General features: G+C 40.2%; 1 protein-coding gene across 2 annotated transcripts; it reads left to right on the top strand.

The window, feature by feature from the left end:
• The first annotated feature begins 334 nt into the window (after positions 1-334).
• On the top strand, positions 335-21,571 carry pgq.L (preproprotein pGQ L homeolog). Of its 2 annotated transcripts, none has more exon segments than NM_001097793.1 (5): positions 335-371; positions 16,443-16,600; positions 18,640-18,708; positions 18,944-19,040; positions 21,432-21,564. In NM_001097793.1, coding segments are annotated over 3 exon segments (312 nt in total). In that variant the 5' UTR covers positions 335-371; position 16,443; the 3' UTR covers positions 19,030-19,040; positions 21,432-21,564.
• The last annotated feature ends 685 nt before the right edge of the window (positions 21,572-22,256 follow it).

Below are 22,256 nucleotides of genomic sequence, written 5' to 3'. Positions count from 1 at the left end.
ATTTTTTCAGTGTTAATTGTTCCAAACAGTATGATCCATATGCCCCTCTGTGTCTTTAGACATCAGCTCCTTTCTCCATCAAGGGACTGATGTGTACATAGAAGTATAAAAAAAATCCTGCTTGGCAACTGTAACTTCTTTCAGGCAAAAGGACTTAGTAAGAATCTACAAGTGTAGTGTTAATAATTGCCATGAGTTCATAGCATCAAGCTAAGCATGAGTGATGCTAAATGTTGATTTTTATTATTTGTGACAACAGATCACAGTAAAAGTGAACTATATAAGATGCAGTGTAGCAGGAAGAGGCAGAATAACAAATTTATACTGAGCACCTTCCATTTGTGGGACAGAAATGAGCTACATTTGAAAAGGTAAACCGTTTCTTATTTAGAATTCCTGCATTATACAATACTTTATCCCACTGTCATTTTGGCTTTATTTTGAGACTAGTTGCAGTGCCCTTCTGAAGTTTCAGTGTTTATTTATTTAAAAAAGGCAGTTGCTTTAGAAATTAGGGATGTCGCGGACTGTTCGCCGGCGAACTTGTTCGCGCGAACATCGGCTGTTCGCGCTCGCCGAATGTTCGCGAACGTCGCGCGACGTTCGCCATTTTGGGTTCGCCTTACCTGGCGCTTTTTTTTGACCTCTCACCCCAGACCAGCAGATACATGGCAGCCAATCAGGAAGCTCTCCCTCCTGGACCACCCCCACACCCCCTGGACCACTCCCCTTCCATATATAAACTGAAGCCCTGCAGCGTTTTTTCATTCTGCCTGTGTGTGCTTGCAAGAGCTAGTGTAGGAAGAGAGCTGTTACTGATTTCACTGATTTCTTTGAGGGACAGTTGATAGTAAGTTTGCTGGCTAGTAATCTACTTGATACTGCTCTGTATTGGAGGGATAGAAGTCTGCAGGGATTTGAGGGACATTTTAGGGTAGCTTTGCTGGCTAGTAATCTACCTTCTACTGCAGTGCTCTGTATGTAGCTGCCTGCTGTGGGCACTGATCTCTTCTGATCTCATCTGCTGACTGCTGTAATAACCCAATAGTCCTTGTAAGGACTGCTTTTATTTTCTTTTTTGTTTTTTTACTTTGCTAGTTGCTACTATAAGCCCAGTGCTATTAGTCTAGCAGTGTTGGGGAGTGGGACTGGTGTGCTACTGTGCTGCTCCTAGTAGTTCAGCAGCACCAACCCGAGAAAAATATTTTTTTTAATATACATATATTTTTTTTTTCTTTTACTTATCTTACTGTTCTTTAACGTGTACAGTGCTGTTGCTGTTCTTCATAGTAGTGCACCAATAGTAGTGCACTTGCAGGCATTATTTGCTCAGTGTGTTCTTCATTTTCAAACAACAACCATCTAGCTGTGTGAGCTTGTTCACATTCTGTCTAAATATCAATAATAATACCGTCTCTAGAAACACCACCCGAGTGACGTTTTTCAGGCAGCAATAATATATTCCGTATCCACTGCTGTAGTAGTGTATACGTTAACCTTGTAGGCATTATTTGCTCAGTGTGTTCTTCATTTTCAAACAACAACCATCTAGCTGTGTGAGCTTGTTCACATTCTGTCTAAATATCAATAATAATACCGTCTCTAGAAACACCACCCGAGTGACGTTTTTCAGGCAGCAATCATATATATCGTATCCACTGCTGTAGTAGTGTATACGTTAACCTTGTAGGCATTATTTGCTCAGTGTGTTCTTCATTTTCAAACAACAACCATCTAGCTGTGTGAGCTTGTTCACATTCTGTCTAAATATCAATAATAATACCGTCTCTAGAAACACCACCCGAGTGACGTTTTTCAGGCAGCAATAATATATTCCGTATCCACTGCTGTAGTAGTGTATACGTTAACCTTGTAGGCATTATTTGCTCAGTGTGTTCTTCATTTTCAAACAACAACCATCTAGCTGTGTGAGCATGTTCACATTCTGTCTAAATATCAATAATAATACCGTCTCTAGAAACACCACCCGAGTGACGTTTTTCAGGCAGCAATCATATATATCGTATCCACTGCTGTAGTAGTGTATACGTTAACCTTGTAGGCCTTGTTTGCTCAGTGTGTTCTTCATTTTCAAACAACAACCATCTAGCTGTGTGAGCTTGTTCACATTCTGTCTAAATATCAATAATAATACCGTCTCTAGAAACACCACCCGAGTGACGTTTTTCAGGCAGCAATCATATATATCGTATCCACTGCTGTAGTAGTGTATACGTTAACCTTGTAGGCATTATTTGCTCAGTGTGTTCTTCATTTTCAAACAACAACCATCTAGCTGTGTGAGCTTGTTCACATTCTGTCTAAATATCAATAATAATACCGTCTCTAGAAACACCACCCGAGTGACGTTTTTCAGGCAGCAATAATATATTCCGTATCCACTGCTGTAGTAGTGTATACGTTAACCTTGTAGGCATTATTTGCTCAGTGTGTTCTTCATTTTCAAACAACAACCATCTAGCTGTGTGAGCTTGTTCACATTCTGTCTAAATATCAATAATAATACCGTCTCTAGAAACACCACCCGAGTGACGTTTTTCAGGCAGCAATCATATATATCGTATCCACTGCTGGAGTAGTGTATACGTTAACCTTGTAGGCCTTATTTGCTCAGTGTGTTCTTCATTTTCAAACAACAACCATCTAGCTGTGTGAGCTTGTTCACATTCTGTCTAAATATCAATAATAATACCGTCTCTAGAAACACCACCCGAGTGACGTTTTTCAGGCAGCAATAATATATTCCGTATCCACTGCTGTAGTAGTGTATACGTTAACCTTGTAGGCATTATTTGCTCAGTGTGTTCTTCATTTTCAAACAACAACCATCTAGCTGTGTGAGCTTGTTCACATTCTGTCTAAATATCAATAATAATACCGTCTCTAGAAACACCACCCGAGTGACGTTTTTCAGGCAGCAATCATATATATCGTATCCACTGCTGTAGTAGTGTATACGTTAACCTTGTAGGCATTATTTGCTCAGTGTGTTCTTCATTTTCAAACAACAACCATCTAGCTGTGTGAGCTTGTTCACATTCTGTCTAAATATCAATAATAATACCGTCTCTAGAAACACCACCCGAGTGACGTTTTTCAGGCAGCAATAATATATTCCGTATCCACTGCTGTAGTAGTGTATACGTTGACCTTGTAGGCCTTGTTTGCCCAGTGTGTTCTTCTTCTTCATTTTCAAACCACTGCCACTTAGCTGTGTGAGCTTTTTCACATTCTGTCTAAATATCAATAATAATACCGTCTCTAGAAACACCACCCGAGTGACGTTTTTCAGGCAGCAATAATATATTCCGTATCCACTGCTGTAGTAGTGTATACGTTAACCTTGTAGGCATTATTTGCTCAGTGTGTTCTTCATTTTCAAACAACAACCATCTAGCTGTGTGAGCTTGTTCACATTCTGTCTAAATATCAATAATAATACCGTCTCTAGAAACACCACCCGAGTGACGTTTTTCAGGCAGCAATAATATATTCCGTATCCACTGCTGTAGTAGTGTATACGTTAACCTTGTAGGCATTATTTGCTCAGTGTGTTCTTCATTTTCAAACAACAACCATCTAGCTGTGTGAGCTTGTTCACATTCTGTCTAAATATCAATAATAATACCGTCTCTAGAAACACCACCCGAGTGACGTTTTTCAGGCAGCAATCATATATATCGTATCCACTGCTGTAGTAGTGTATACGTTAACCTTGTAGGCATTATTTGCTCAGTGTGTTCTTCATTTTCAAACAACAACCATCTAGCTGTGTGAGCTTGTTCACATTCTGTCTAAATATCAATAATAATACCGTCTCTAGAAACACCACCCGAGTGACGTTTTTCAGGCAGCAATAATATATTCCGTATCCACTGCTGTAGTAGTGTATACGTTGACCTTGTAGGCCTTGTTTGCCCAGTGTGTTCTTCTTCTTCATTTTCAAACCACTGCCACTTAGCTGTGTGAGCTTTTTCACATTCTGTCTAAATATCAATAATAATACCGTCTCTAGAAACACCACCCGAGTGACGTTTTTCAGGCAGCAATAATATATTCCGTATCCACTGCTGTAGTAGTGTATACGTTAATCTTGTAGGCATTATTTGCTCAGTGTGTTCTTCATTTTCAAACAACAACCATCTAGCTGTGTGAGCTTGTTCACATTCTGTCTAAATATCAATAATAATACCGTCTCTAGAAACACCACCCGAGTGACGTTTTTCAGGCAGCAATCATATATATCGTATCCACTGCTGTAGTAGTGTATACGTTAACCTTGTAGGCATTATTTGCTCAGTGTGTTCTTCATTTTCAAACAACAACCATCTAGCTGTGTGAGCTTGTTCACATTCTGTCTAAATATCAATAATAATACCGTCTCTAGAAACACCACCCGAGTGACGTTTTTCAGGCAGCAATAATATATTCCGTATCCACTGCTGTAGTAGTGTATACGTTGACCTTGTAGGCCTTGTTTGCCCAGTGTGTTCTTCTTCTTCATTTTCAAACCACTGCCACTTAGCTGTGTGAGCTTTTTCACATTCTGTCTAAATATCAATAATAATACCGTCTCTAGAAACACCACCCGAGTGACGTTTTTCAGGCAGCAATAATATATTCCGTATCCACTGCTGTAGTAGTGTATACGTTAACCTTGTAGGCATTATTTGCTCAGTGTGTTCTTCATTTTCAAACAACAACCATCTAGCTGTGTGAGCTTGTTCACATTCTGTCTAAATATCAATAATAATACCGTCTCTAGAAACACCACCCGAGTGACGTTTTTCAGGCAGCAATCATATATATCGTATCCACTGCTGTAGTAGTGTATACGTTGACCTTGTAGGCCTTGTTTGCCCAGTGTGTTCTTCTTCTTCATTTTCAAACAACAACCATCTAGCTGTGTGAGCTTGTTCATATTCTGTCTAAATATCAATAATAATACCGTCTCTAGCAACACCACCCGAGTGACGTTTTTCAGGCAGCAATAATATATTCCGTATCCACTGCTGTAGTAGTGTATACGTTGACCTTGTAGGCCTTGATTGCCCAGTGTGTTCTTCTTCTTCATTTTCAAACAACTCCCATCTAGCTGTGTGAGCTTGTTCACATTCTGTCTAAATATCAATAATAATACCGTCTCTAGAAACACCACCTGAGTTGTTGTTGTTGTTGTTTTAAAAATAATGCCAGGCAAAGGCAGGCCGCCACGCAGAGGCACAAGGGGCCGTGCTGCTATGCTATCCTGTGGCCCTAGGAAATTGCCCAGTTTTAAAAAGGCAATGACCCTGAACTCCCAAAATGCTGAAGAGGTAGTTGGCTGGCTTACACAGCACACCCCATCCTCTACCGTTTCTAACTTTACCACAACATCCTCATCCTCCACTGCTATGGGCACCCCACGTAACACTTCCTCCACCACCGGCGCCCCTTCTTCACTGGAGTCAGAGGAGTTATTTTCACATGAGTTTCTTGAACTGAGTGATGCGCAACCATTATTGGCAGAAGAAGATGAAGGAGATGAGGACGTTACACCAGATTTAATTCTGGCAGAGAACACAACAGAGATGGACATAATGAGTGATGACGAGGAGGTCCCCGCTGCTGCTTCCTTCTGTGAGCTGTTAGAAGAAATTGATGCATCTGATGAATGAGGATGAGGAGATTGATGTTTTATGGGTGCCCAGTAGAAGAGAGGAAGAGGAGGATAGTTCAGATGGAGAGACGGAGAGTCAGAGAGGCAGGAGGAGAATAAGACTTAGAAGAAGCAGGGAGGACAGCTCGCAGGGAACAGTAGGGCAACAACATGTATCGGCACCTGTGGTCAGCCGGCCAACGCACCCGCCATTGCCGCCAACGCCGCCGACTTCTACTGTTACCGCCAGATTGCCAGCCTCAAAAAGGTCAGCAGTGTGGGATTTTTTTAATGTGTGTGCCTCTGACAAAAGCGTTGTCATTTGCAATGAGTGCAGTCAGAAACTGAGTCTTGGGAAGCCCAACAGCCACATAGGTACAACTTCTATGCGAAGGCACATGAACGGCAAGCACAAAGCACTTTGGGAGCAACACCTCAAAGGCAACAGGCAAACTAAAAGCCACCCTCCTTCTGGTCCAGCATCTTACTGCTCTACCTCTGCTGTCCTTCACCCGTCTGAACCACCCTCCACTCCGCCTTCCACCTTGACCACCAGTTCCCATTCCCAGTCATCTGCCCCCAGCCAAGTTTCTGTGAGGGCCATGTTTGAGCGTAAGAAGCCAATGTCTGCTAGTCACCCCCTTGCCCGGCGTCTGACAGCTGGCTTGTCCGCACTCTTAGCCCGCCAGCTTTTACCATACCAGCTGGTGGACTCTGAGGCCTTCCGCAAATTTGTAGCAATTGGGACACCGCAGTGGAAGGTACCCAGCCGCAATTTTTTTTCAAAAAAGGGAATACCACACCTGTACCACCATGTGCAGAGCCAAGTCACCGCATCTCTGTCACTTAGTGTTGGGCCAAAGGTCCATATGACTACTGACGCATGGTCCTCCAAGCATGGTCAGGGCAGGTATGTCACCTACACTGCCCACTGGGTGAACTTGGTAATGGCTGGGAAGCAGGGAATGTGTAGCTCAACAACGACAGTGGAGTTGGTGTCACCGCCACGGATTGCACGCGGTTCTGCCACCACCTCTACTCCTCCTTCGCTCTCTACCTCGTCTTCTTCCTCTTCTTCGTCCTCTGCTGCTGGGTCCTCCTCCTCCACACCTGTGCACCCCCAGCTCCCCCTAGGCTATTCGACGTGCCAGGTACGCCGTTGTCATGCTGTCTTGGGGATGACGTGCCTGGAAAGCAAAAACCATACCGGATCTGTACTCCTGTCATCTCTGCAGTCACAGGCCGATCGGTGGCTGACCCCACACCAACTGAAGATCGGAAAAGTGGTGTGTGACAATGGAAGCAATCTGTTGGCAGCACTGAGACTGGGCAATTTAACACATGTGCCCTGCATGGCACATGTTCTGAATTTAATAGTACAACGTTTTGTCTCAAAGTACCCAGGATTCCAGGACGTTCTCAGGCAGTCCAGGAAGGTGTCGGCCCATTTCAGACGGTCCTACACAGCCATGGCACGCCTTGCTGACATTCAGCAGCGGTACAAAATGCCAGTCAGGCGTTTGATTTGCGACAGCCAGACTCGCTGGAATTCAACGCTCCTCATGTTGGAACGTCTGCTGCAACAACAAAGAGCCGTCAACGAATACCTGTTTGAACTGGGTGGTAGGACTGGATCTGCAGAGCTGGGGATTTTTTTACCCCGTTACTGGGTGCTTATGCGCGATGCCTGCAGGCTCATGCGCCCTTTTGAAGAGGTTACAAATATGGTCAGTCGCACCGAAGGCACCATCAGCGACCTAATACCCTTCGCTTTCTTCCTGGAGCGTGCCGTGCGACGAGTGACAGATGAGGCTGTAGACCAGCGTGACGAGGAGCAGGAAGCGCACGATTTCTGGTCGGAATCACCAGAACGAACCCAGGCACCTGCTGCAACGCAGGGAGAGGTGTCAGAAGTGGAGTCAGAGGAGGAAGGTGGCTTTGTGGAGGAGGAGGACCAACAGGAGCAGGCTTCCCAGGGGGCTAGTGGTGACCTTTTGGGGACCCCTGGTCTTGTACGTGGCTGGGGGGAGGAGACCGTGGATGATGCAGTCCTTGATAACGAGGAAGCGGAGATGGATACCTCTGCATCCAACCTTGTGAGAATGGGGTCTTTCATGCTGTCATGCCTGTTGAAGGACCCCCGTATCAAGAGGCTTAAGGAGAAGGACCTGTACTGGGTCGCGACTCTACTAGACCCTCGGTACAAGCATAAAGTGGCAGAAATGTTACCAACATACCACAAGTCTGAAAGGATGCTGCATTTAGAAACCAGCCTGCAAAACATGTTGTACAATGCTTTTAAGGGTGATGTCACTTCAGGAACTCATCAACATTCCAGGGGCAGAGGTGCCAGTAATCCTGCCACGAGCGCACCTGCAAGGACAAAGCACTTTGGCCACTCTGTAACGTCAGACATGCAAATGTTTTTCAGTCCAAGGCAGCGGCAGAACCGTTCGGGATCCACCCTCGAAGAACGCCTCGACCGGCAGGTAGCAGACTACCTGGCATTAACTGCAGATATCGACACTCTGAGGAGCGATGAACCCCTGGACTACTGGGTGCGCAGGCTTGATCTGTGGCCAGAGCTGTCACAATTTGCCATGAACCTCTTGTCTTGCCCCGCCTCAAGTGTCCTCTCAGAAAGGACCTTCAGTGCAGCAGGAGGGATTGTAACTGAGAAGAGAACTCGCCTAGGTCACAAAAGTGTGGATTACCTGACCTTTATTAAAATGAATGAGGGGTGGATGTCGGAGGGTTACTGCACGCCGGAAGACTTGTGCTGAGTTTCTGATTCTGACTCCCCATGCAGCTGTCCTTCTCTGCACGCCTCATGACTCCACATACAGCTGTCCTTTAGCGTCCTCCTCCCTCCACCACCGTTACAAACTAGGGTGCAAACCCTACTGGTTTAATTTGAATCCAGGTAAATCCTGAGTTTTTCTGGCCTCTGTGCTTCAGTGGCTGTGACAAAAAAATTGAATATTTTCAGCATTTATATGGCATATTTTTTATGGCCTCTGTGCTTCAGTGGCTGCGACCAAAAAAACAGAATATTTTCTGCATTTATATGGCATATTTTTTCTGGCCTCTGTGCTTCAGTGGCTGTGACAAAAAAATGAATATTTTCAGCATTTATATGGCATATTTTTTCTGGCCTCTGTGCTTCAGTGGCTGCGACCAAAAAAAACAGAATATTTTCAGCATTTATATGGCATATTTTTTATGGCCTCTGTGCTTCAGTGGCTGTGACAAAAAAATGAATATTTTCAGCATTTATATGGCATATTTTTTCTGGCCTCTGTGCTTCAGTGGCTGCGACCAAAAAAAACAGAATATTTTCTGCATTTATATGGCATATTTTTTATGGCCTCTGTGCTTCAGTGGCTGTGACAAAAAAATGAATATTTTCAGCATTTATATGGCATATTTTTTCTGGCCTCTGTGCTTCAGTGGCTGTGACAAAAAAATGAATATTTTCAGCATTTATATGGCATATTTTTTCTGGCCTCTGTGCTTCAGTGGCTGCGACAAAAAAAACAGAATATTTTCAGCATTTATATGGCATATTTTTTATGGCCTCTGTGCTTCAGTGGCTGCGACCAAAAAATTGAATATTTTCAGCATTTATATGGCATATTTTTTCTGGCCTCTGTGCTTCAGTGTCTGCGACAAAAAAAATTTGTATTGTTAGCATTTATATGGCATATTTTTCCTGGCCTCTGTGCTGCAGTGGCTGCGACCAAAAAAAATTAATATTGTTTGCATTTATATGGCATATTTTTTCTGGCCTCTGTGCTGCAGTGGCTGCAACAAAAAAAAATTAATATTGTTTGCATTTATATGGCATATTTTTTCTGGCCTCTGTGCTGCAGTGGCTGCGACAAAAAAAATTAATATTTTCAGCATTTATATGGCATATTGTTTCTGGACTTCTGGTTCAGTGGCTGCGACAAAAAAAACATAATTTTTCAGGAAAGTACACATGCCTAATTTTTCAGGGTTCTGCAACAGTGGCAAAATCGCATCTTTTATGGTCACCGCAGGTGATCAATAAAGTAGACCAAAACTGGGCCCACACTGCAGAATCAGTGTTTTTTGGTTCACTTCACTGTACATTGAATTACCTCTGCCTGACAGTGCACGTGCGCACAAGCACGGTGACTGCTAAACACACCACTACAGAAATATTGCCACCAACAGGACGAACATCCTGGAGGTGACAAGCAACTAGTAATTAAAAACTATTATTTGCTCACTTGACGGTATCATTCATTAAAGCTCTTTGCGTCTTTTTGCGTTGCAGTAAGCACCGCGTTTCGTCTTTGCGTGTGAACAGGCTGTAACTTTTACACGACTTGATTGGCATGTAGACGCCGGACGTTTTAAAGCATTTTATTACACAGGTTTAGAAATGTAGTGTGATTTCTGCCCTTTACAGCACAAAACGCAGCGCTGTGTCAACAATGGATTTTTTAGAAACATTTTTGCCCTTGATCCCCCTCTGGCATGGCACTGTCCAGGTCGTTGCACCCTTTAAACAACTTTAAAATCATTTTTCTGGCCAGAAATGTCTTTTCTAGCTTTTAAAATTCGCCTTCCCATTGAAGTCTATGGGGTTCGCGACGTTCGTGAACCGTTCGCATTTTTGACGCAAGTTCGCGAATATGTTCGCGAACTTTTTTTCCGACGTTCGCTACATCCCTATTAGAAATGCCTACAAATCCCTAAGCAGTCTTCTTCATAGCTTTTCTGCACAGGGTGGCCAGTGTTCATCACAGACAAATGGCTGCGGAGGAGACAAAGCAGAGTCCACAAAAATGTGGGTTCTGATATTTTTAACAGAACCTCCCCACCATTAGCACTGAGCCAGTGATATGACAGGGACATGATACAATAAATTACATCTATACATCTATAGTTTTTTTAAGTAAAAAGTAGAAGATTCATGAGCCAGCAAAGTTGTCTGTCACTGCCTGCCAAGAGACTTAGCCTAGTCTATCTATATACTGACCCTTCCCTAAAGTGGTACTATACCTCAATCAAGTGTCTAAAAATGAAAACAAAATCACGTTTCCCATACAAAAACATCAGAAACAAAATGTGTATACATATATATAGATATATAGATATATATATATAGATATATATATATATATATATAGATATATATATATATATATATATATATATATATATATATATATATAAACACACAGGTAAGGCAGCACTCACTTGATCAGAAAACGTGTATTAGATATAAAAATAAAGCATCAGGCTACGTTTCGGGCATGCATCGTGCCCTTTATCAAGCCAAAGGTTACACAAGTTCTATGACTGATTTGCATAGGTTTACCTAAGTATGTGACATATAGGGGCCCACAAAATTAAGATATCAATTGAACTGATACAAGCTATCCATCCTATACAGTAATTCCAGATACTGCAAAATGAACACATTTACAGCATTTATGAGTGCCAAAGGTACAAAAAGTTAAGTGCAGCCCAGAAAAACATATAGTTTTGGAAAGTACACACTCTACCGAATCCAAATTTTGCCTATAATATTGCAATTTATCACATTTATCTCACACAATTTAATATGTAACCCACCTTAAACAAGCGTGCCAAGGGTCCACTGAACAGTGTGATGCCCAATATGCATAGCTATACAGTACCAATGCAGGTGGCTTGTGAATTTTCTCAGCTGCCAGTTCACCTTCTATGAACAAAGCCCCCTGACTGTGTATTATGTGTTTCTACTCCAAACAATTAAACTGCAAATCGACGCCAAAAAAAACTCAAGGAACAACAATGCAATCATAAAGCCAATATAAAATCACAAAAATGAAATACAATTAGGCAAATCAATGAAATAACAAAATAATTGATCCGACAAGGTGGTTTGTGGTCAGAATGCTTGATCCAATAGTCACGCTGTGAAATCAGCAGTTTTTAGGGGAATAACAAGTGGAAAAATGATAAAATTAACTAAATAAAAAAAAGTGTGGGGTGAATAATGGTCTTTTCTTCTCTAGTAGTGTCAGCAGTCAATTGCTTATATGATGCTATAATTAAGACCTTTGTTATAGGCCTTATTTACAAAGGTGTACACTACGCAATCAGTATAACCTCTCAACCAAAGCTCACTTCAGCACTTATAGATATCCGCAGTACTCCATCACGTGAGTTTATTGCACTAAAATATTTTAGATATGCTAAAAAATGAAATAGGCTTCAATTGCAAATGTGCTCTGTTTAGGGATTAATGTATAACATCAAAATATAAGAAATTTCTGATTGGCATCTCTAACCTCTCTGCGTGGCATCAGCATTTAGTTAGAATCTACAAACTTTGTGTGAGGATGCCTGTAATGCTAATACCTGTCATGAGTTCATAGCCTCAAGCTAAGCACGAGTGATTTGGATGACTCATTTCATTATTTGTGCAAACAGGTGACCATAAAGTGAATTATATAAGATTCAGATTAATTTGGAGAAGCAGGATAACTCTAGACTGAGCACCTTGCCATTTGTGTGACATAAAAGTCTCTAAAATTGGATAGGTAAAGTATCATATTTATTTCTCCTGCAGTATCCATTTCTTCATCCAATTCCACTGTCTTTTGGGTTCAAGTATTTAAGGTTACATTTTAGGACTAGCTGCAGTGTCCTTCTGTAGGTTTATTTAGAGGACATGTGAGCAGGAAAAGCCACTTAATGTAAAAAATGTAATCAATTTTATTATTTTATAATAAACTCTGAAACCATGGCCAGCATAAGTTATTTTGCTGTGTTTGATTCCAAGATGTACTGCAAATTGTTGAAAGGAACGTAGGTCCATTGACTTTATTGACTACCAAAGGTATACTCACTACTGGCTACGAATCTTACTCCAGTGAGTAAAATTAGTTCCATATGTTGTTTCAATGAAACAATATTCTTTATTTAACTCAGTTCAAGTTTTTCCTTTTGGATACGGACATATTTGGTGTCTCCGCTGTGCTGCAGGAGCTGTTGTAGTGAGTAGCTGTGATAGTATCCAATTAAAAGGTCTGTGAAGCATGCCAGTACATTTCACTATTTACAGTACGTCCATCACAGCCTCAACGTAATTGGGAAATATGATATCCAGCAATCCCATCAGCTTGTCTACAGTCCATATGGCCTACAATTAGTTTGTAATTCACTCTAAAATATAAAATGTCATTCCTTAACCAGCAAGTGTGTTTTTTTTGTTGTTGTAATATTGGTGTGTAGGCAGCCATCTCAGTTCATTTTGCCTGGTCAAGTGATTTCAGAAAGAGCCAGCACTTTAGGATGGAACTGCTTTCTGGCAGGCAGGTGTATGTGTCGCAGTGGGATCTGGATTTTACTATTGAGTGCTGTTCTTAGATCTACCAGGCAGCTATTATCTTGTGTTAGGGGAGCTGTTATCTGGTTACCTTTCCATTGTTCTTTTGTTAAAATGCGGGGGAAGGGAGGGGCTGATATCATTCCAACTTGCAGTACAGCAGTACAAAGTGACTGAAGTTTATCAGAGAACCAACATTTTTTGCCTCAGTGCCATGACACAATGCCGCTCTTTTCGCCAGGTCTCACTTGTCTACCTACGAAATAATGCAGAAAAGATCATTAGAGCATGTTCTGCAGTTCTTCATTTCGGCATTTACATTGTCATAGGCTTTCTAGGAAGGAAGGGGAACAGAAGAGGGGCTGACTAGTAGAATCAGAAAAAAAGTGGTTTGAAAACTGATGTTTACCACCAATCTGACCTTTAGATCATGATATTCTTCCAAACCTCAAGGAAACAGAAAGAACACTGTTGAGAAATTACTTAAACCATAAGGGTGTCAAAATGTTGTGAAGGCTTCTTCTTCTGTGATCAGTGACACACTGCATCTCTCTTTAGGCAGAGAACATATTTGTTTATAGGGTTAAGTGGCTACAAACAGCACAGTTTATAAGGCAATTGGACCGATTGTGCCCAATTGGGCTCCACGTGCATGGGGGCTCTGCACCATAGCAAGAGCAAGGACATGCTTTTTCCCTACCCCATCAGTGTTCCTCTATGTGCACGATGCCAGATCTCCTGGCTCCAATGCGATCAGATCACTTTCTTCAATCTAAAGCCCACCTCCTGTGAATGCAATCTTCCTATCTTCAGGCTGTGGCAGGCAAGGGTAAGGGCTATTCCACACGGGGAGATAGCGACGCGTTTGCGGTCGCGGCGACAAAGCGCCGCGACTGGCGCAGGCGACAGTTTTGTATGGGCGCCTATGTAAAAACGCCTGTGCTAACCACACGAGGCGATGCGCTTTTCAACAGTCGCCTGAAAATGCCTCGCCAGGCTTTTTCAGGCGACTGTTGAAAAGCGCATCGCCTCGTGTGGTTAGCACAGGCGTTTTTACATAGGCGCCCATACAAAACTGTCGCCTGCGCCGGTCGCGGCGACTGTCGCGGCGCTTTGTCGCCGCGACCGCAAACGCGTCGCTATCTCCCCGTGTGGACTAGCCCTAAGCCGCCAGCAGGAAAAATAGCAGAAGAGACAAAGAGCTGCAGCAATCAAATTACAGATGCTCACAGTAATTGAAATATCCCACCCACCCGCTGTGTCCTGTTCAGGAGGGGCAGGAAAGATTTCTTCTTCATGCTCCGTTCTGAAGAAACTTTGCTGAATATAAGTTGGTGGCTGACTACTTTGAATAAATCCTTCTGCCCCCCCAAAACTGTGTGCAAGGAGAGTACTGATGAGAAAATTAGTTTACATAGTTTGATGTTTAACCTCTGAAAATATGATATTTATTTAGTTATTTGAACATATGTGCTGAGGTTGTTTCTAATACAATACATGATATTGCCACTGTGCCATCCTGCTATGAGTTCTGGGATATTTATACTGTACATGAAATTGTCACTGTGCCATCCTGCTATTAGTTCTGGGGTGCTTATACATGCAATTACCAGTGTGCCATACTGCTATTAGTTATGGGGTATTCATACATGAAATAGCCACTTTGTCACCATGCTATTAGTTCTGGGGTATTTATACATGAAATTACCCCTGTGCCATCCTGCTATTAGTTCTGGAGTATTTATATATTAAATTGCCCCTGTGCCATCTGGCTATTAGTTATGGGGAATTTATACATGAAATAGTCACTGTGCCACCCTGCTTTTTGTTATGGGGTATTTATAAATAAAATAGTCGCAGTGCCATCCTGCAATTAGTTCTGGAGTATTTATACATTAAATTGCCACTGTGTTATCTGGCTATTAGTTCTGGGGAATTTATACATGAAATTGCCCTTGTGCCATCTGGCTATTAGTTCTGGGGTATTTATACATTAAATTTCCGCTGTGTTATCTGGCTATTAGTTCTGGGGTATTTATAAATGAAATAGCCACTGTGTTATTGGCACATCTTTAAAAACATTACCACAAAACTAAGTCGCCTTCAATCATAGGCTAATGGGATACTGATAGCAAACATTTAAATAACACTAGGCACAAAAACATTTACAACTCTGTTATTACATAAAATCCCAAATGTGAAGTGTGGCTTTATAAACAATAACAAACAGGGGAAAGTTGTGCTCACCACTAATTTTTAAAATCATTAGGCGGGGGTGCAATGAGGGTGTGACCACAAAATACATATAGTCAAATACAAGAGTCCTCTGCACTCAACCTATTATCAATATATTTAAGACAGAGACATTTTGTGCATACTGCTACTGAAAAATGCCTTACCCTTTAAACAAAACAGGGATTGTTTGTCCATATATTGCAATATATTTAAGCTGGCCAACTACGTCAAAGTCATCCCATATCTGGCCAGTCCTATGCTCAATTTTCATCTGATTCATTAAGAATTCTATGGTTTAATTATACATTTTATAAAAGGGACGAATACGTTTTACCTGCAACTTACTAGCTAGTAAGTTGCAGGTAAAACTGGGGCACACTACTTTTCTGTTATAGAGACTTTCTAGGACAATCACCATCCCTCCTGATCCAGAGATACACAGGGCCATTACATCCAGGGCCTAATGTTTTTTGCACAAAAGTCATGGTTCTAATTCGTTCATATCATTCCAAGTGCATAAAAAGCAAATAAAACCAATAACAGACTTCAGCTGTATACTCTGTTAAATATACGTATGGCATGTGCAATGGTCTTTCAAGAACAGTTTTTGCCATGGCACACCCCTACAATCCCACAATGCAAAGGTAAATCTGAGGGATATTCCAATGTCAGTCCCATCTTTCTCTTTATTTTCAAATATACCCATTTCTTTTAGAACTCCCTTATATAATAGGGTTTGCATCTTTACCATCATTATAGTTTGTTTATACAGAACCAACTTACACAGGACATTTGAAAGTTCCAAATGAGCCTTTGTGTGGAAAACTTATATTGGTTCCCAAATAATTCACTCACAAGCCTTGTTCAAAGGACCAGGAGTAATTTATTAATTTATGGGTTCGAAAGTTAAAGCTAAGGAATCAAATGGTGTCCAGATTAGTAAACATAGACATAGTTAAGGAGAATTTGACAATGCAAAAATGACTTAATTTCCTACAATACAAAAAAATCTAACCATGCTCTATATATACTAAATTTAAAAATCCACAGCAACTAGTGGTCTAATCTTTACTTGATTTCGGTAATCTGCCTTCCTTGTCAGCAGCAATTAATATACATTAATAATACAGTACTATTTGTTTTTATTTTTAAAAATCACATTTTTATTCATGCATTAAAGTTGACAATTTTTCTCAGAATGTTGAAAGGGATATTCCTGTGTGTATTACTTGCTGTGCTCTCTGCAAACTCAATGGCACAGCCTACTGGATCTGCAGACCCAGATGCGATTATGGAACGAGAAGTTCGGGGAGTTCTTTCTAATGTCATAGGTTATCTCAAAAAACTTGGAACAGGTAAGGCAACACAATATTAAAACTGAACTTTTAAATCTCATGCTGAAGACTTTTTGAAAAGTACATTTCTATAATTGTACAGTTTACAAAAGTGCAAAAAATATAAAATTTTATACATTTTACTAAAAACAAAACATTTGCAACAACATCTGCATTTTACTAAAATATAGATGATGCAAAGCTTGTCCTAATAACAGTGTTCACAAAATTGTGCTTGCCTATGTTCTCTAACTGTGGATTCCAAAAGAAAGAAGGAAACGTAAATACTAGTAAACTTAGCTTGGCAAATGCAGTATAAAAATATTTAGAATAATTTAAAATATTCAGTAAGAATTTTGCCTATATTTTTATACAGTATCTTTGTAAATCTTTGTAAATACACTATAATATTTTTTGTACCATGTTAGCCCATTGAAAAAGTTATAGGGTGGAACTTTTGATATGAAGCATAACAAAAGTGGTGTAAAGGTGATACCTTTATTGGCTAACTAAGATGATAATCACAGCAAGCTTTCAGAACATTGCAGTGCTTTCAATCAAAGATGATTACAAAGAAGCAATGTTGGCACTGACATGTATACAGCATTTTGTTTACAAAAAAACTGTGAGGGACAAAAGGAGAAACAACACATATGCATAATTTGTATTGCAAGCAGGGACAGACATAAAGGAACAGTAACATCAAAATAAATTAAAAAAAAATTCATTAGAATACAACGAAAAAAAAACACCAAGACAAATTAAAATTCAAAATAGCAAAGCCTTTATTAAAGGGATACTGTCATGGGAAAAAAATTTTTTTTCAAAAATGAATCAGTTAATAGTGCTGCTCCAGCAGAATTCTGCACTGAAATCCATTTCTCAAAAGAGCAAACAGATTTTTTTACATTCAATTTTGAAATCTGACATGGGGCTAGACATATTGTCAATTTCCCAGCTGCCCCAAGTCATGTGACTTGTGCTCTGATAAACTTCAATCACTCTTTACTGCTGTACTGCAAGTTGGAGTGATATCACCCCCTCCCACGCCCCCAGCAGCCAAACAAAAGAACAATGGGAAGGTAACTAGATAGCAGCTCCCTAACACAAGATAACAGCTGCCTGGTAGATCTAAGAACAATACTCAATAGTAAAAACCCGTGTCCCACTGAGACACATTCAGTTACATTGAGAAGAAAAAACAGCAGCCTGCCAAAAAGCATTTCTCTCCTAAAGTGCAGGCACAAGTCACATGACCAGGGGCAGCTGGGAAATTGACAAAATGTCTAGCCCCATGTCAGATTTCAAAACTGAATATAAAAAAATCTGTTTGCTCTTTTGAGAAATGGATTTCAGTGCAGAATTCTGCTGGAGCAGCACTATTAACTGATTCATTTTGAAAAACATTTTTTTCCCCATGACAGTATCCCTTTAAGAAATAACTTACCGAAACTCCACTTCCGCTTCTCTTCAAAAAAGGCGACATGGCGATCATCCAAAGTGTGCCGCTGGATTTCTCCTCCCTGGCTATCTCTCCCATAGTCTACTGACAGCAGGAAAATGTCGGAAGGTGCTGGAAAGCGGGCGGCCTAGATGAAGAGCTGAAGTGCCCGGTGTGCGGCTCCTTCTACAGGGAGCCCATTATCCTCCCCTGCTCCCTCAGCCTGTGCCTATCCTGTGTGCCCGGAACATCCTTATGCAGACCCCGGACTCAGAGTCCCTGAAAAAAATTCACATACCTTCGAAATTCGACCTTTGATAAATCTGCCCCTCTGTGTATGCTTTTTATGGGTTCTCTTTTATAAATAGATGTGGCCTTTGTGGTGTGTAAGTTTGTTACGGTAAAAATGTAAAACACGTTGTATTACTTTAGTAGTACAAAAGCATTTTCATTTTTATTGAATTGGAACAAGCTTCTCTGTGCCTATAAAATATTTGAGTCTACCTGCATTTGTAAATGTTTTGGAATTTTAAATCATTAATTAAAACTGTACATACAATTTAAACCCATTTATTTCCATTTTTGTTCATTACAATTAACTGATTTTCCCTATATTTAGGTGCTTTAAATGCTGTATTGAAACAAAAACGAGAAGCCAAACTTCCCAATTCTGAGGCTATCAATTATGGTAATTACTGTTCTGTATTTAATTATGAGGGGTAGTGTTGAAAAGAGCATGTGTAGCTACATGGCATGCCCTGATGTCATATATAATTTTTCTTATTCCGTATAAACAGAGGGATATATCACAACACCTATACAATTCTATTATTTAACATTGGGAAACATTATAAATGTTTTTCAGTCTCTTATGTTTGTTGTTTGTCAGTACCTTGTATCTCAGTATAGTCTTCTTTTAACAGCTCATTCCAAGAGATTTCTTTCATTTCTTCTTGGGCCATTGATAGATTTGATTAGCAAGGGAAAACGTGATGCTAACAGTACGTAAGAAATACCCTGGTAAGTAGATTTTGGGATTTTTTTTTCAGTAAGGGGCAGAAGAAAGCACTGTAGGTAAATCATATTCTACTGTGTATCTAAAATCACTGCTGATTGGTCTGATCGTTTTCTACAAGAGCATATTTAGAATATACTTGAGAATATACGCAGAAGATACAGATAATCATATTTTCTCTATCTTTTGTTTCTTAGAAAACAAAAATAGAAGTCTTTTGGATTGTAAGCTCTTTTTATAGGGTCTTGTTCACCTCTTGTATCAATTATCAGTTGTGTTTTGTATGCAATCTGTATGCCTTATTGTATACATCCATTTATTTTTCAATCAATACTATTGACTATAAAACAAAAAGTTAACTGATCCACCTATACTTACCAGTTTTTTTTTCGAATTAAACTCTGTATTGACCAGAGTTTCATAAATCTAGACTGATTAATATATCCAATGCTGTTGCACAATCGGTACAAATGCTAGTGGTAGTGAATTGGTGTCAGCAAACATTGTCCATAAATCATGATGTTGTTCAAGCCTTGATAAGGCGAGACAGCTATTCAATCGGTTATCCGGAAACCCGTTATCCAGCAAGCTCTGAATTACAAGAAGGCCATCTCCCATAGACTCTTTTTCAAAAAAATAATTCAGATTTTTAAAAATGATTTCCTTTTTTCCTGTAATAATAAAACAGTACCTTGTACGTGATGCCAACTAAGACCATCTGTTTTCACATTATTTCATGTGCTCCCTCCCTGACCTTGTGTATTCTTGTAACTCTCTTGTTCTGTTTGAGTGTTCCTGTTTCTTGATAAGCGACTATAGTAATAGATCAGAAAAGAGAAATGGCAGTTAAGCACCTAAGTGAGCAGGCAGACGCAAAGAGTGGAAAAGCAGTGGAAGGTTAATAATCAACGAAATCAGAGAAGTTGGGCAATTATGGGATAGATCATCAGGGAAAGATGTTTGAGTTTGAGTTGCCCTGTAATTAAACCTTTACATGTCTCTATGGTCTAAATGGCAATAAAGGATTGTGGTTGTTTTAGATGCACTTAGGTGCTTTTGGCCATAAACAGATGTATTTGAATTTTTCCCATAAAACAACCAGGTAATTCTACTGGATGGATTATTGACTAGATCATGTTACTGTAGTTATGGGACACTTAAAGGGCATGTAAAGTCTAAAATAGAATAAGGCTAGAAATGCTGTATTTTGTATTCTAAATATAAACATGAACTTACTGCACCACAAGCCGAATCAAACAAATAATGTATGCTTTCAAAGTTGGCTACAGGGGGTCACCATCTTGTAACTTTGTTAAACATCTTTGCAAGACTAAGACTGTGCACATGCTCAGTGTGGTCTGGGCTGCTTAGCGATCGTCATAAACAAAGCTGCTTGAGTTCTGCATGGCTGGGAAGTAAGGCGGGGGGCTCCCCCGGCTGTTCATAAGTATGATTGTTTCCCTGCTCAGCAGTTAGGGACCATCTGACAATTCCTATCCACGGCAGTAAATGAAGGGAGAATTTCACTGCATACAGTCAGGTTTCTTATAAAAACGGTACACATTTTTTAATAAAAGTAAATTGGAGATAGGTTTCTTTTTCATTAAAGAAAGTAAAAATGTGATTTTATTTTTTTACCTTTACATGCTCTTTAAGGCCCACTGTATGTAAGCCAACACTCCAGAATTAGCTAAGATTTCTCTGCTAGGACAGCTAGGACATTTACAGTGCAGCTGATGGATGGATGGAGCAGTTACAGCCATGTAATTGTGCAAAAAAATGCACTTACTCCCTTTTGAGTGCATTTGTTTGCATATTGATAATTATGTCCCTAACAGTCAAATACACGTGATAAGAGAGAGGACTAGGTTGAATGCTCGTTTTATGCAAGTTTGGGAAAACAAGGGATCAGCAATGAGAACACCACATACAATCATTAGTATGATTGTCCTACAGAACTTGCAGTCATGCCAGGCTATATAATTCACCCTGAGGCGACAAGTAGCAACCTATTGCACTGTGTACCATTGCTCTAAAGCAGTACTACAACTGTGACCTACAACTCTATTTACATTTTCCTGCAGCATTGTGCTTTTTTCTGTTAAACATTTTAGCCTTCTTTTAGTAATCATTAGAGCATCAACCACCTTAAATATCGTAGCTGGACGGGCATTTGAACAGCTTAAACCCCTTGCCAGGGGCGACTCATGTAAAACAGAACAAAAGGCTTGAAAAAGGGCAAAAAACATTGCCTGGTCTTTGAACATTTACTTCATATTTTAAACTTTTTTGAAGTGCCTCAGCGTGTTCAGTTTTACAAAACATTTTAGTCTTTGGCATTTTTAATTTTTATGGTGTGATTTCTTAAAATTATGATATATTTCTTTTCTCACCAGGTATGGTAAATGGATAAAATGGGGCAGATTAATCTTGAAAGTCACAGTGCGGAAGATTATCATTTTGAGACACTGAGACCTACAAAAATATACCCCTATTTCAGTCCACAGGAAATAAAATAAATGTATTATCCCGAAAACTTGTGGATGTCTTATTTTATCTTACATGTTATAATGTGTCTGTTGTTCTATTATCTATTTATTTTCAGGTTACAATCACATATCAGATAGTTCATATACCATTCCTCCTTAAAGGGGACCCGTCACCCAAAACAATTATTCAAAATCCTATTTTATCACATTAGTCAAGCAAAATGAACTTTAATTACACTGTTTAAATTATTTGAATCTTGTTTCCTTCAGTCTGGGAATTCAAAATGATAACAAGCAGGCAGCAGCCATTTTGTGGACACTGTTTTTAAGGAAAGCATGTTTGTGCACCAGAATGGGGGACCCGATGTCCATTCCCATGCCCTGGCTACACAATTAAATGGTTAAGAGAACTGGGGGAATGTGGGGAGAGCAGTGACATCTAGGAAGTGCTGAATGGAAAGTGAAAGTAATTGCCTGCCCCGCCTCTATGCCCATGGCATAGAGGAGGGGCAGACAATATTTGATTGACAGCTGAGATTTTTTAAATAAGGTTACAACAGCTATGAATGCTTTGATAAAAAATAGAAATTGGATTTCATGTTTAATTTGAAAAGGACTTTAATTATACAGATTTTTGTGTCTGGGTGACAGGTCCACTTTAAGTGAGACCTTGACATGTAAAGCCAGAAGGTCATTATAATAGTTGACATACCAGCTGATGCCCCCATTTTG

The sequence above is a fragment of the Xenopus laevis genome, chromosome 6L (assembly GCF_017654675.1).
Source record: "Xenopus laevis strain J_2021 chromosome 6L, Xenopus_laevis_v10.1, whole genome shotgun sequence".
Lineage (NCBI taxonomy): Eukaryota > Metazoa > Chordata > Amphibia > Anura > Pipidae > Xenopus > Xenopus laevis.
The sequence above is the reverse complement of the archived record's forward strand: the minus strand, read 5'-3'. Positions and strand labels throughout refer to the sequence as shown.

Excerpts from the sequence above, each read along its gene's own strand:
- pgq.L (XM_041565192.1), top strand. The coding sequence starts at position 16,444 with ATGTTGAAAGGGATATTCCTGTGTGTATTACTTGCTGTGCTCTCTGCA. Across the intron at positions 16,601-18,639 it reads TCTCAAAAAACTTGGAACAG|GTGCTTTAAATGCTGTATTG; the intron begins GTAAGGCAACAC and ends CCCTATATTTAG. Across the intron at positions 18,709-18,943 it reads TTCTGAGGCTATCAATTATG|CTCATTCCAAGAGATTTCTT; the intron begins GTAATTACTGTT and ends TTCTTTTAACAG.